Genomic DNA, 15,742 nt, shown 5'->3' on the forward strand with positions numbered 1-15,742 from the left:
GTTAATTACTTTTATAAATGGTATGACAAGTATAAGCTTATGACGTATTTCTACCGATAAAGAGTGCTACTACAGCGACAGAAGCCATCAGTACAACGGGCACGTGAGCACAGCAGAAGGCGGGGGCAAATGCGAGACGTGGGCAGCGATGTTGGCGGGAAATCCGTCTCTAAAGCCCGAAATGTTCCCGGATTACAATGTCTCAGCAGCCAATAATTACTGCAGGGACCCGTATAAAACAGGGCGCCCACAGTGTGTAGTTGGAGCGCACAGGACGAATTGTAGTATACCGATTTGCAATGGTAAGCTAAATTATATTGAATGCAGTCCTAACATATCGCTCTTATGAAACTGAAACTAATGTCTAACACTTAAAAATGTTAATACTTTCATTAAATTACACTATTCAAAAGTTGACACAATCTGAACTGTATTGTGCAAAAATTGGTCTTATGCCACACGCCGCCAACGTAACTCCAAAGCTACACTTGCCGCTAATGATACCACGATATATGTCAAGGTAGTAAAGTATTTTGCAAAAATCAATGTGAAATTAAACTGTATTTGTCGAAGGAGTATCCACCATTTTACGTGAATCTTAATCAAATAATTTTGAAATTAAATGTCGAGTTCTAAGGCAAAAAAACAGTTCTTTACTCTTCAGACAGGCACTACCGCTCTGTAAGTTGCCAATTCTTTTAACAACATGTTGCAAACATTTTCTTTTATATGAGTTAGTCACTTGTGCGAACAAAACCAGCAGATGACTATCACAATGATGATATCAATGATATTGGGGGTTGGGGTGGGACGGGGGTCGCAATTATCACCCTCAGTGATGGCTAAGATCAATGTCACGTTTACGCCTTTGCCATGACTAACTGTATGTATCCTTCATTACAATGACAAGTTATATGATATCCATCTTCCAGGTCCATGCCAGGACCGCAACACCGACGTCAATTGTAACCTGGTCAGCTCGTTCGTCTGTCCCAGTCCCTACCTGTCCTTGACCCAGTGTGCTAAGACGTGTGAAAATTGCAGTCAGTATAAATTGTTAACGCTTTCGGGCCCCGTTGTACTTAGCTGCCTACGTTATGCGTTGACCTAGGCACACACATTGATGTCTCATGATATTAATAACATTTAATTCAGGGATGCAAATAAATTACATGTACTAGTTTCCTGATGTAAATATAATAAATCAGTAATCACACTGAATAGGATACAACAGACTAAAATACAAGGAATACATTACAATGACTTTAGTGTGTGTTCATTGGTGTAATACATTCGTTAAAGTGTCAAAGCTTAGAAATAAAGTTGTGCTGTTAATTTTGAAGTGTTTCGACTTCTACTGATTTAATATTTATTTTATTAAACAATATTTTGAACAGTTACAGACTTAGTGTTGGTCACTTTTGGGCTTTTCCATATGTTGTGTATTTCTTGCTACCAATACTTCTCGGCTTTAACGCATTTATATTGATTCATTTTAAAGCTTAGATCTATTGCATTGAACGCATAAGTCTCATCGAGACGAATTTAAGAGCGTTTGTTGCGTAAATCAAATATTTTGTAGAAGATGTTAAGAATATCCCACCAATTGGTGATCAAACCCTTTGACCTCCTCTCCGCTAGGTGGACACAGTATAAATTTCGCAAACGCGCATTTTTATTTGAATATGAGTTGTTATGAATTTGATTTGTTCATTTCAAATTTGGCTTAATTGATATTTACCCGTATTTGTAAGACATTTTTATGTTTGAATTGTGTATGGCTTATGTTGACCAGATGTTGTGTTTTATACCATTGTAGATGTCGGAGTATTACCAAATGTAGCAAAAGAACCACCTGCAGGTATATCGGTCGCCATATCACTCATCAATGACTATATATACATTAGTATATATATATATATATATATATATATATATATATATATATATATATATATTTATTTATTTATTTATTAATTTATTTATTTATTTAAATATTTAAATTTAACACTACTACTATATTTACATCTTGTGAATCAGTTTTCCGTTAAAAAGTGATATTATGGGCATTTTTCACAGTTGAATTGAGCTGAAAAGAATTAACAGGTAAAAAGAGTAAGTTAAAATGTGGTTACTGACCAATTATCTGCAACTCATCTTGCTACCAGTTGTTTATAAAAATATATTTTATATTATATATTTTACGTGACTCACCCAGTCCTGACAGCCGAAATGATCTGTAAAATAAAATGGTGTCTTTGTGTCGTATAAACGAATCTGCACTAAAACTAAATTTAGGTTCACATTGTAATGCGTGATCAGTTGAGATGTTGATGCTGCATTACCAAATATAAGTGTATATGAAGTGAAAACACAAAAAAATAAAAAACGGTTGCGATAGACACCTATATACTGTTAAATGCCCATAATATCACTTTAAACGATTATAAAACGTGCAAGATTGCAAACGTGATTTGAATACATACAAGTACGGTTATTCGCGCAGTGCATACTGTATTGTGAAACAACTATCTGCTATCATTCAATAGATAAAAAGACTTCTTGTCATGTTCTTACTAAACTTGCTACTTACATTATTTTGTCTGCAAAAGAAGAACTCAAATTGAACAAAGCATCTACAGATTTCTCATAGACAACAACCTAAACTTCGTCATTTTCATAAATAGTTTTATTGCATGACTTGCTTCAAATTGTCATGTTGTTTTTGAGCGCACTGTCAAACATCGACTGTACTTATATGTGTTGTATGCCGTAATGCCGTTAAACAATTAAGTACAAAGTGATTGATTGCTTGCAGTCGTTTGCGAAGACAACCCGATGGCTAGCTGTTCCTTGCTGAGTTCTCTCGTCTGCCAGAATGAAACAACCGCCATTAACCTTTGTCCGAAAACATGCGACGTTTGCGGTAGGACAACAATAGATATATTTCATTACCGAAGCGAATGGTCCCGCAATAAACATCTAAGACTACTAAATTATTGAAACTGTCACCGAGTAATAAACCATTTATGTAAATTATAAAGTAAATATAAATTGTGTCAATGCATCGAAAAGTTGTATTTAAAGCAGTGGAGCTTGAACCGGTGTTGTGCAAGATTAGGTGTCTTTCTCAATATTAACTTTTTTATTTCTGTTTTTAAATTGTTATGCTATCAAATGATAGGTGAACAATTAAATGAAAGCAAAGTGAAATTTTAACTATTTCGGCAATATATTTTAGATTGTAATCATTCTAAAAAGGAATTGTTATGAACTTTTTTTACGTTTTTGTCCATATGTTCACAACAAAAAACAAAAAATAAGATATGTCCAACACGGCAATGTTGTAACTAAAAAAATCCGATACTCAATACCCTCGAACCATTGTTTACAAAACAAATCTATTCAGCCCATTTCAAATTCATTTAAACGTCCAAACAGTTTGTTTAAATGCATTCTTTTTTAATTGTTTTGCGCCAACGGACCCATGAAACTTTAAAAGAACAATTGAAAAACTAGATTCAGAAATCCTGCAGTCCGATATGGTTTTCTTAAATCGCCCCCTTGGTGCATAAATGTACCATGTGACATTGAAATTAGAAGGCACATGAAACCGTTCTGCCCAATGGTGCGAAATAATGTCGGCATGTAAACATTCGACAGCTAATTTTTTCAAAGTGTTATTATGTCAACACAACAGTTGATTATAAACTTTGCAGAACAAATTTTATGTGAGTCCTCGTTCTCTTAAAAAAGTCTCATTAGACAAATAAAAGTTCCGGAATGTTCCTGAAAAAAATGAGTGTATAACAATATGCGCGTTTTAACATATTAACCGTGACGTGGTTGACATAACCTCGATATAAAAATCTTGCGCAACTACCCTTTAACTAGTGTAAAGTAAAAATTTACAGTATTGGCTATTCAAAATAATGTTGCGCTTAAAGATTTATGTGTATGGGTCAAATGTTTACGATTAAGGACTCAACTTGAGACAAATTATTTTCGCAGTCACGGCGCTCTGTATAACGGCGCTAGTCTTTGATATTGTGCAGTGTGAAATATTTCTCATTTACTTACATTTTGTTGTTGTGCATATTACGTCTTTTGTAAATACATAGCATGGACAAAGTGAACAGATTGTCAGGCATTTGCTATTTTCAGGAAATATTGTATACCTCGTAAACTAATTCTTATGTTTTTTTTCTTGTTGCGCACAGTTTACATTGAAAGTCTAATACGTATTTATTAGAGTGCCGTTATGGCACTTAAAAACAGATGATTGTGATCAAACAAGTAATGCAAATGATTAATATAGTTTGATCGTGCCTAAATTTCACTCTGGCATTTACATATTTGCATGTTTATTATCTTTTGGTTTATCCAGATAAGCATTGTAAAAAAAGTTGCTTCTGCTTCTGTTTCAGATGAACATTTGAAAGGATTTCTAAACATTTTGCAATCCAGATATATTCTTCTGCTTCTTTTCCAGACAAACTGTACGGCATAAGCACAACCACATCTCTCGTTACCATGAATTCACAACAAACTACATCTCAAATGACGACAATGACAACACCAACAAATATGCCAACATCAACAACAACGCTCAGTACTACGACACTTACGCCAACAGCAACAAAAACCATTACCACTTCACCGACGACGACAACAGTAACAACCACAACACCAACTACAACAACCACAACCAGTTCTACCACGACACCTACGACAACAACTATTACCCCGCCTCACTGGTTGGAGTGGGGGCCATGGAATTGCACGTTTCTTGAAAATGGTTGCTTCCAAACTCGAAAAAGGAATTATTCTACCCTCGGTAATACTGATATATTAGAGTTTTTTAATCCATGTAGTTTCCATTGACTCATAGCTGGCACATATAAACTATCTTAGTAAGTAATTAAAGATAGTTCAATCTGACTTGCGACTAAGCAAAACGATACATGAGAACAGATAAAAAACTGTGTCACCTTATGCATAGCAATATGTGCGACCATTCTTTTTAAACCAGAACAAGTCAGCTTAATTGCACTTTAAAAAAATATGATAGTATAACCTAAAATATAAATGGTGTTTTAAATGCGGTAAAATCGGCAATATATTATCAATTCTTCATTCTTTCCAACTTTTTTTCTCTCCATGTGCGCACACAATGAAATGATTCGCAATAACATCGAACAAGATAGTATTATGAAACTGTTATTCCTTATTTTGATTAGATTATGCATCACGTTATGATTCGCATACCTCAGATGACCAAACCATTTAAATGTTGATGACTTTCTCAGAAACTAAATATTGTTACAACAATCAGATAACATCATAAAGCCTTGATAATGTTGTGACAATAGACATTGATGGACTGAATGTAAACGTGAAAAGAAAAAGTGCGCTTATACGGAAGTGCATACTCCCAAATCGATTAGGTTTTGATTTGAAGGTCCGTTCTTATGTTTTAAGATGTTTTGAAAATTAAAATTCGGTTATAAATGGCTATTTGTTAAGATATGTATCAGTGTTTTTCTCATGTGCGTTTGTTTTGTGTCTATTTCATGAACGCTCACCAATCATCAAAATAAATTGTATAAAGGGAACAACAGTTGTAAAACATATGTTGAAATGCGTAATATTTGTATTTTTGATGTTATGTGTACATACAGGGAATATAAAAACTAGTTACGGCTTATAACTTGTGATATTATGCTTTTTGTGTATTCACGTGAATAAATATTGAATTATAATGGGAAGTTTTTAAAACATGTAATTAACTCACCGGTATGTTTTAAGCGTTAAAGTAACATAAATACTAAAAAATCAACGAATATTTCGCAAAAATATTTCGTAAAATAAAGTTAACACATAACAAATCAATGTTCATTATATAAAGCCAAAATTTCAACGCTGGCTGTAGTATGGTTACATAAAACTAACGAGATACATAAGTGTTTTTTAAAACGGCTTTTAACAGATATACATGCATACCAACGTGTTTATGATTTTGTGTGCGTATTTTGTGTGCGTATATATTTTAATTAAGATGTTTTAGTTAATCGATACCTACACAAATATTTTAGTTTCACCAGGCAACTTGAGTTCCGACCCATATGAGCATGAAGTACAGCCTTGCAACGTAAATGATTGCCCAGGTAATAATATACTAGTAGTGAACAGTCCACATGGGTGGCATTATAAAGGCTGTGCATTCACGACTGATGTTTGCATGATAGTTATGAAACGAAAATATCAAGGGGTACCTTAGTATACAAATCAAATCATATGTCGTGTCACATTTGACAAATGTTAATTTACGTAACGTTACTTACAATATGTACGTAACGTCCTAAGCTACATAGACACGTTTAAGACCAGTGCAAGAAATAGACACACACGGTAGAAAGTGGATGAATACAGGACTATTGAGATTAATATAAATAGCGCTGCAAATATGGGCAGTGATGGTTATATTTTCGAAGATAAACACAATGCATGTACACATACATGACCTGCTATAGATATTACGTGTTAAAAGTGTTTCGTGAGAAAATGCATATTCATCTAATTATTAGCTTACTGTTTTTTTTTCTTTTTAATAAAGAGCATCAAGTGAATAAAATTAAATATTTATAAAAATGTTTTTTTTTAAATTACGATAAATATTGGTATTTAATTTAAATTCTAAAAAAGAGTGCATGTGACAAAACATATTTCAGACAGCAACATTAACAACATTTTTGGTTTAAAAATTTAGGTACGGTTAAACATGTTATTAACGCATATATTAGAATGTAGGACACTTGTGCAGACTTGAAAAAACATATTTATATACATGTATAGGAGAGACCATGTACAACTATGGTGTTCAAAATAAAAAGAGCATTTACTAATTCCAACATTGAGAACGCTTTATAAACTGTTCGGAAATACTTATTCAGCGTTTACTTGATGCTATTTTCTTAAATTCATTACACATTCATATCATGTATAGGCAAACCGAAAATTGCATTATTTATAATATTATAGATATATATAGCTCTATTTAAGAAATAGTACACCCCACTGAGGACCCTTGGCATATTAGTGGCCAGCCAGGCAGCCACAAACCGTATATGGACCGAAGCCGTAGGATGGCCACTATAATGCCATTGGGACCGAAGTGAAGTTTACTATTTCTTATATTACACCGAAGAGTTTCCCATTTACCATTGTACAGTGTTGTACGATTGTTTATGGTTTAAAAGGGATAAACTGAAGAATTTCGAAGGAATAATGACGTCATTTCGTTAAAAAATGACGTAATTTTAAAGTGAAACAGTGCAAATTTAGTGGTGTGTAACCCCGAACGATCCATATACAAAAACTAGTGACCGGTCCATATACTCTTAGGTTTCTCTATCGCATTTTACAGACTGAAACCGGTCATATACATATAGAAAGACCAATATCTCTGAGGTGTAATATATATATAGTCTATTTTATAGTCTAGTAGAAAGTTATAAAATAATTTTAATACCTTGCTTTATCGATAACAGTTTGAATTCAGATTCTTATATCAAAACCAAAAAATATACGTGAATATAAATTGACGTACGTATGTTTTCTCAAGTTCCATGTGAAGACACAATCAACTGCACCGCGGTCAATGAGTTAAATGAGTTAAACCCCTGCCAAACGGGCCTGGGTCCTAAAGCATGCCCAAAGACGTGCCATCTATGTGGTACGTATTGCACGTTTTCACAGAGGTTTCCTTCCTTATCGATTTATATAATGTTACTTATGTTTTCCACAGGTACGATTCTTTCAGATCGATAAGGTAACTCTCTTGGATAAATCTATGTTACTTAATGCAGCATATATAAACACTTACTAGTAACTATTGATCGCAAACGATAACATTTTTAGATCATAGACACCTTTTGCAGTTTTATTTCAAGTTTGGATTCCTTTTTCAGAATCAGGATGTTTCGATCTATTGAATTGCTCCTCGGAAGGAGCGCAAGCCTTCTTCTGTCGTAATGAGGAAGACGCAATAATATACTGCAGAAAGACGTGCAAGAAATGCGGTTGGTAAACGTTTATAATTTAATATGCATATCACATCGCCTTACCCATTAAGCCAACCACCGATTGCGTTCGCATAGGCGACAACAACAAAATCTAATTAAGGGGCAATATCAAGAATATTACCTACATCTTAACACAATGAGATGATTATTTAATTTAATCTGGGACGACACTTTGCTCACATGCATTACTTTCAGTTTTCGCAAAGCGCGACACATTTTAAAGTAACATTACTACTCAAAAGCAACGAAAATTACGTACAATTGTTCGTAAAATAAACTTAACCAATTCAAAATCAGTGTTCCTTTTGGTAATTGCTGAAATTTCAACGCCAGATGTTGTCTGGTAAAATAGATGTTTGTAGATACAAAATGCTCGTTTTTATTTTTGTTTTGCATATCTTTTCATACGACACATGAACAATAAGTTGGTGTTCGTGTGTCGTATGAAAAGATATATTCGCGGGAATTAGTTGTGACCACAAATAAATAAAAACTAGCATTTTGTATCTACAAAATCTATGTAATCATATCACATGTAGCGTTGAAATTTTGGCTATTGCTATAAGGAACACTGATTGTTAAGGTGTTAACTTTATTTTACGAAATACTTAAAGTGATATTATGGGCATTTTTCACTGTTAAATTGAGCTGAAATGAATTAACAGATCAAAAGAATTAGTTAAAAGGTGGTTACTGACTAATTATCTGCAACTCATCTTGCTACCAGTTGTTTATAAAAAAATATATTTTATATTCAATATTCTTACGTGACCCACCCAGTCCTGTAAGCCGAAATGACCCGTAAAACGAAATTGTGTCGTTGTGTCTTTGTGTCGTATGAACGAATCTGCACTAAAACTAAATTTAGTATCACATCGTTCATGCATGATCAAACGAAAGTACGGTTGATATTCAAATGCATTATTTTTCTCTTCCGGGATAATGTTTTAGTATATAGATGCTGAATTAACAAATACAAGTGTATATGAAGTGAAAACACCAAAAATTAACAACGGTTGCGATAGACACCTATAAACTGTTAGATGCCCATAATATCACTTTAACGAAATTTTCGTTGATTTTGAGCGTTATAGAGACTTAAAGGGGCCTTTTCACAGATTTTGGCATTTTTTAACTTATTCATTAAATGCTTTATATTGATAAATGTAAACATTGGATCGTAAAAGCTCCAGTAAAAAATCAAGAATAAAATTAAAAAAAGGAAAAGAACATTGCCCGGAGCAGGTTTCGAACCAGTGACCCCTGGAGTCCTGCCAGAGTCCTGAAGTAAAAACGCTTTAGCCTACTGAGCTATTCCGCCGAGTACACATACTTGACGTATTTTATACCTTATATAAGCAATCTTCGTAGTTTCACAAAATTTAACGACAAAAACAAAACTCTCCAAATTATTCAATCGTTTCGCGTTGCAACGCTTTATAATTTTTAGGTTTTAAAATCGTCAAAAGATGCATATAATGGCTATATTAGACCATGGTAAATGTTCAGTATTACTGTTTCCTCACAAATATCATAACTAAAACGAAAATTTGCGAATCTGAAACAACTTTTTTCAATTTTGTCAATTTACCAAAGCGTGAAAAGATCCCTTTAAATGTCGCAGTAATATAATGAAATCAAAAGAGACACACCCTTACATTATGTACAATTGATCCTACGTTAAGCGATTGAAAGAATGTTGGCTTCCAAAATGACTTGCCGTCTTTTTTTTCAACATGATACCTTGCTTTTTTTTCTTAAATGGTACTTTATTACCTGTCGGTATTTGTATTCGTTTAACAAGATTTTTATGAAAAGCACTAATATTATCTTTAAAATGCTGTACACATACTAAAACTTAACTTGCGTTAAGAGTATTTATTACGTATTTAACGGTGCGTTGTGTGTTTAACAATGTATATTACTTCGAGTAGAAAATTGACCTGATGATTTTGTTACCATTGACGAAACACTAAAATAATAATTATTTTGAATAAATATGTGTAATATATATTAGTACATATTTGATATAACACGAGTTGTCATTTAATATAAGATTTTATAAAATATGTTCATATTTGGTGATAGGAATCGAGACTCTGGTTCATGCTATATAATTAAACCTTTCATAACTTTTTTTCTTACATGCTTATTACTATGCAAAGCAAATTAATTTCCGTACACTTCATTTAGTACCTTAAAGTTGTTGAAATAACGTGGCTTCACTTAAAGCGGGTATATACGATTTTGTCAAATATTTATGAATTTATATAAAATGTGTTAAAAACTTATTATATATAAATTTCAACATAAATTAAAATAAAAGTTAAGAAGAACATGTGTCGAAAAATACGAAATAAGCCAGATATTTAATTCTGAAATTGAAAACGGCTGTACAGCCGAATTCGCCAGCATGTATACCATACATGTACGATGTGAATCTTAACTTAGTTTTACGGTTTATTTGAATTCCTGCAACGATATATATTCATACGACACACGAACACTAACTCCGATCCTAATACAAAGACGAATGCTTCGGTTATTGTAGGAAAATATGTACGTCACAATCGGCTCGGGGCGCTTATTTGTCTTTGCTGCATTTTATGAAATTCGGCTTTAATGTATCATTTTTCTTGCCTATTTTGTGTTATTATAACATATTTTATCAATATATTACAATTAAACACATATAAAAAATCGTATATATCCGCTTTAACGCTGCAACGTCATGTTAGCAAAAACGTATTTTAGATAAAACTATTTGTAATGTTTATATTACAACTCTGTAAATAACTAATCATGCAATTTTAATAACGTGTTGATGCAGACAAAAACAAAGTCCCCCAGTTTACAGAAATTAAGTTATAATAAGTGTACGTCAAAATTCAAACATTATTGTTTTTATATTTACACAACGGCGTTTCTCAAACAATAAATAATGTAAATAACTGTTTATGTATATTTTGTTACAGACAAATATCCAAAGCCCGTTACCCTGAATCAGTGCATGGATCCCGTTGCTTCTCCGTCAGTCTGTTACACACTTCACAAAGAAATTTGTATATGCGACGACGAGTCAATTAAATCAATTTGCGAAGGCTATTGTGATGGGGCGTGTGGAGGAACAATAAGAAGAAACGATACGAACATCGGATGTCATACAATAGACCAGGTAGATTAGGAATTTGTTTCTTTATTCTCAATCTTTTACAATGAAGCTCTTTTAAATCAAATCTTGACATAGTAAATATGTCTTGAGGAGAAAACTGCACGCTAGTAGTATATGCATATGTTATACGGCATTAGACACATTTTGGCTTTCCAGTTAGCTCAGTGCTTGGTACACGCGATTCACTATCAAAAATATATAAAACAAGGTATTCAACTCAAAATGACCCGAAAACGGGTGCATCGCTTTGAACAGCCATCACTTCATCAATTAAGCAGCGACTTTCTCGAACTCAGTCTTATTTAACGCTGAAATAAATTTCCTTTCTGGAATTTTATTAACGAGTAGGTCACGCGAGTTGTGTATCGTGTTATTTCTTAAGATTTGACCTAGCATTTGTATACATCTTGCAAGATATGTACATTTCCAGAAAGGAAATTCATTTCTGCGTTGAATAAGACCGAGTTGAACGTCGCTGCACAATTGATGAAGTTATGGCTGTTCATAGCGATGCACCCCGTTGTTGGGTCATTTTAAGTTGAATACCTTGTTATATATATATATACATATATATTTGATAGTGATTTTTTTTCAGAAAAGTTGTTTTATCGTTTTAATTTGAATATTATCATTCAAAATGATGGTATCACCACCCTTAAACGGTTAAAGCAAAGCTCATGTGATTTTTACTAGTTTAAAAGCATGCCTTAATGCATATAGAGCCACTCTAGAGCGTGTGGTCAGAAAGGAACCAGTCATTAATACATTGACGTTAAAAACGAGTCCCAAGATGGGGCATCGAACAAAGGACATTTGTCATAATGGAGGCACTAATCCGTAACGACTTTTCAAGTTGTTTAAGGGATTAGGCGATCGAAATGTTGAATTAAAAAAAAAAACAGTTTTAATAATAAGTTGTTGTACTCGGAGATAAATACCGATTTACTATAATGTATTGGTTGCTTTCATATGACCATTTCATGTTTGCATCAAAACCGTTTTAAAGTGAACACAAGTTTACGCGTGTTTTTTTCCCCCAAAAACATTGCTTTAAATAAAAACAACATTGTGTAGTTTGTTTGACATACAGCCGCTCGCGTTTGATTGTGACCGTCTTTGAGTATTAATTGTGTTTATGGACTAAATATGTTGTGTTATCACGTTTAAGATTTAGTTCACGGTTTAGAAACGCGTAAATCGTACGTTTATCAACTTGAAAAAAATTGCTCATACTTTGAGAGTATTTCTAGAAACATTGTTTTAAATTTAGCCTATGCACTATTAAGAAAAACTGTTTTATTCTAATTTTTGCTTTATTTGAGATCGTTGTTTTATATATATATATATATATATATATATACATATACATGTGTGTGTGTGTGTATTTATATATATATATATAGGATCTGGCACGAGGTGTCCTATCATACCATTTAATTAAACAAGTTCAAGAATTTTGTTAGTAAGAGATCCTTTGGGGAGCTTACTAACGAATTTCCTGGACGAGTTTAATAAAATATGGTATGATATATCAACGAGTGTCAGATCTTTTTTATTATATGCTTTTAAATAAGCAAGTTAAATAAATATTTACGCAAACATAATGATAAATCCCAAATTTTGTTTACATTTCGTGACCTCATTTGACGTTGCAACGTCATTTCAGCAAAATAACAAAATGCGATTGGTCAATCGAACGAAAACTAAGCCAATGAAAACGCTTAAAAAGTATACTACACATGTGTAAGATAAATATTTTCGTAATGGTCATATTACATGGGAAACAGGGTATGGCATGTGATATATATTTATATATATATATATATATATATATATATATATATATATATATATATATATATATATATATATATATATATATATATATATATATATATATATATATATATATATATATTGTTTTTATTGCTTAAAACTTTAAAAGGTACATTTTGAGTTTTACCAACAGATGTAAAACTCAAGGTTAGCGTTAAATCGTTGATAAAAAATATCATAGACTGAACCATTTTCATTGTAAATAATTCATTCATTTTTCACACCGTAATAAAGTTACTACAATAAGCAATTATGGAAAAGTATTTAATGCCTTCTTATTTGAAGATACTAGCATTCAAAAATGCAATGACAATCACTACTAGGCACAAACATACCTTTCTGGTCTGTACCTATAAATAATAGTTTTATTTCTTCAAAAGGAATTTCAATTGGTTCAATTATCTTAGTGGCATTTGTTCAATGTTCTAAAACATACATTTTATTCTATAACCAAAAGCTGGTGTTAATGTGCGCTTAATATCTAGACAAACATCGACACAAGGTGAACATTTAAAGTTTTCTCTCTGTTGACATCGTTGTGGGCTTGTTTGTCCTTTATCGGTTATTTACATTAAAGTGATTTTATGGGCATCTAACAGTTTATATGTGTCTATCGCAACCGTTGTTAATTTTTCACTTCCTATACACTTATATTTGTTAATGCAGCATCAACAAACTAAAACAATATCCCGGAAAGAGAAAAATAATGCACTTGAATATCAACAACTGATTATGCATGTACGATTTGAACCTAAATTTAGTTTTAGTGCAGATTCGTTCATACGACACAAAGACACAATTTTGTTTTACGGATCATTTCGGCTTACAGGACTGGGTGGGTCACGTAAGAATATCGAATATAAAATATATTTTTATAAACAACTGGTAGCAAGATGAGTTGCAGATAATTAATCAGTATCCACATTTTAACTAACTATGTTGACCTGTTAATTCTTTTCAGCTCAATTCAACAGTGCAAAATGCCCATAATATCACTTTAATAAACTTTTTCATTTATCCGGAAGTCCACAGAATTGGAACCCTCAATTTATTTAAAAATCTTAGGGACTTTGGATGAAAACATGTATATTCTTGACCCGTGAAGATTATGGACGACCATGTTTCCGCCGATGGTAGACAGTCAGGTCACTTGTAATACACACAGAACAGCATATAAAATATTTATTAGGTATGAATTATAAATCCGCAGAGCAATTAAAGGAGTAAAAACATTTCTAACATCAGTCGGAATTGAATTTAAAACTAGTGACCATTAATAAATATTTTTTGATAAATCATAATTGTATTTAAAGTAAATGCGATGTCATCATTGAACTTAGTTTACATATTTAGCAAAATGTTGGCTTATCTGATATAGTCAATATTGTTTTTCCGTAGGTATGGCTTCCCGTTCAAAAACAATGAACTTTATCGAAAGAATTCAACATATGATCCTGAAACTTAGTTTATAAGCAGTGTTCACGCGATAATGTATGACCACTATATTGTTTAAGATGTCAAAGGTCGGTCATATTCTACTTAAAATAATACAATTAAATACATTAAAAACTCGCAAGTAACTTAAGACCACGAAAATAAATGGCTAAATACAGGAACAGCAATCGCGCGTACTGTGGTTACAAAATTGCCTTGCATCAAATCCTATGGTCTTATGCATACACCATGATAGACATACCTTCATCCATAGTACGTTAAATCATTGAAAAAATGTTTTCTTGATTTTCAGAAGAAAAGACGTGAACTGTTGACGAGGCTTATTCATTGAAGAATGCGACAGTGATTTTGATATCGTGTTACATCATGGCGACATATTTAAATATCATGTACAAATACCTATATTGTTTTAGTTTGTTTGCGGTCTGCTGGTTTTACATTTAATAAATGTGTCGACAAAATTGCATTTAAATGTACGGTGATTAAAGCCTTCAATTCCATATAACAGCCTTTCATCATTTTGTCTGGCAAGCATGATCCAAATATATAACATACACATTTCTATGTATTTGGTATTGCATATGTTGAATTCATGATAAGCGGAGTAATATACGAATGTTTATAAATGCATTTAAAACATGAATTGCATCACAAATTGTTTCAATTCAATGACATGGATTTGTCACATAGGTCTATCGTCCTAAGATTTTCATGCTAATTCTTAATCGCAGAAGTGCGGTCTGACTTTACGTTGCATCTGATATATAGAAAAGTGTTAAGAATTGGCGTTTGCTTTTGTCAAGAGCTCATAAAATAAATATAAACACATAACATTTTAATAAACATAATGTTAAATTATAAAACAAATACGGGCGTAATTTCGGTGTAAAATAAAATCATATTTCCATTTTTCTTACACCTTCAAATTCATGTTCGGCATTTTTAAAAGGAGTCATTAATTGTTAGATAAAAAGCTTGAAAAAAAAACATCGATGATTAAATCAAGCATTCATAGACATCAAAAGATCGTCATCGTCTTTTAAAAACACGCACAGTGTAGCAATGAACTAAAAATAAGATCCTTAAGTGAATAAATTTCGCCAATGAACCTTCCTTTCTATCCATTTATCAAGTAGTATCGCTAGCCGAGACAATACCTAACCATTCGCATAAAGATGGCTCATTATATTCCAAA

The 15,742-nt window shown here is 32.5% G+C and overlaps 1 protein-coding gene across 2 annotated transcripts in view; it reads left to right on the top strand.

Annotated features, from left to right (window-relative positions):
• LOC127867715 (uncharacterized) overlaps positions 1 to 15,011 on the top strand; it is a 34,677-nt gene extending 19,666 nt beyond the window's left edge. For both annotated transcript variants that reach the window (XM_052409057.1, XM_052409058.1), the window contains exons 13-22: positions 63 to 302; positions 933 to 1,043; positions 1,820 to 1,861; positions 2,819 to 2,926; positions 4,493 to 4,837; positions 6,096 to 6,167; positions 7,625 to 7,735; positions 7,971 to 8,081; positions 11,060 to 11,259; positions 14,840 to 15,011. In XM_052409057.1, coding sequence (XP_052265017.1) covers positions 63 to 302; positions 933 to 1,043; positions 1,820 to 1,861; positions 2,819 to 2,926; positions 4,493 to 4,837; positions 6,096 to 6,167; positions 7,625 to 7,735; positions 7,971 to 8,081; positions 11,060 to 11,259; positions 14,840 to 14,878 — 1,379 coding nt within the window. In that variant the 3' untranslated portion in view covers positions 14,879 to 15,011. The remainder of the gene's footprint in view (positions 1 to 62; positions 303 to 932; positions 1,044 to 1,819; positions 1,862 to 2,818; positions 2,927 to 4,492; positions 4,838 to 6,095; positions 6,168 to 7,624; positions 7,736 to 7,970; positions 8,082 to 11,059; positions 11,260 to 14,839) is intronic.
• Positions 15,012 to 15,742: the final 731 nt, after the last annotated feature.

Source organism: Dreissena polymorpha, chromosome 2 (genome assembly GCF_020536995.1).
Source record: "Dreissena polymorpha isolate Duluth1 chromosome 2, UMN_Dpol_1.0, whole genome shotgun sequence".
Taxonomy (NCBI): domain Eukaryota; kingdom Metazoa; phylum Mollusca; class Bivalvia; order Myida; family Dreissenidae; genus Dreissena; species Dreissena polymorpha.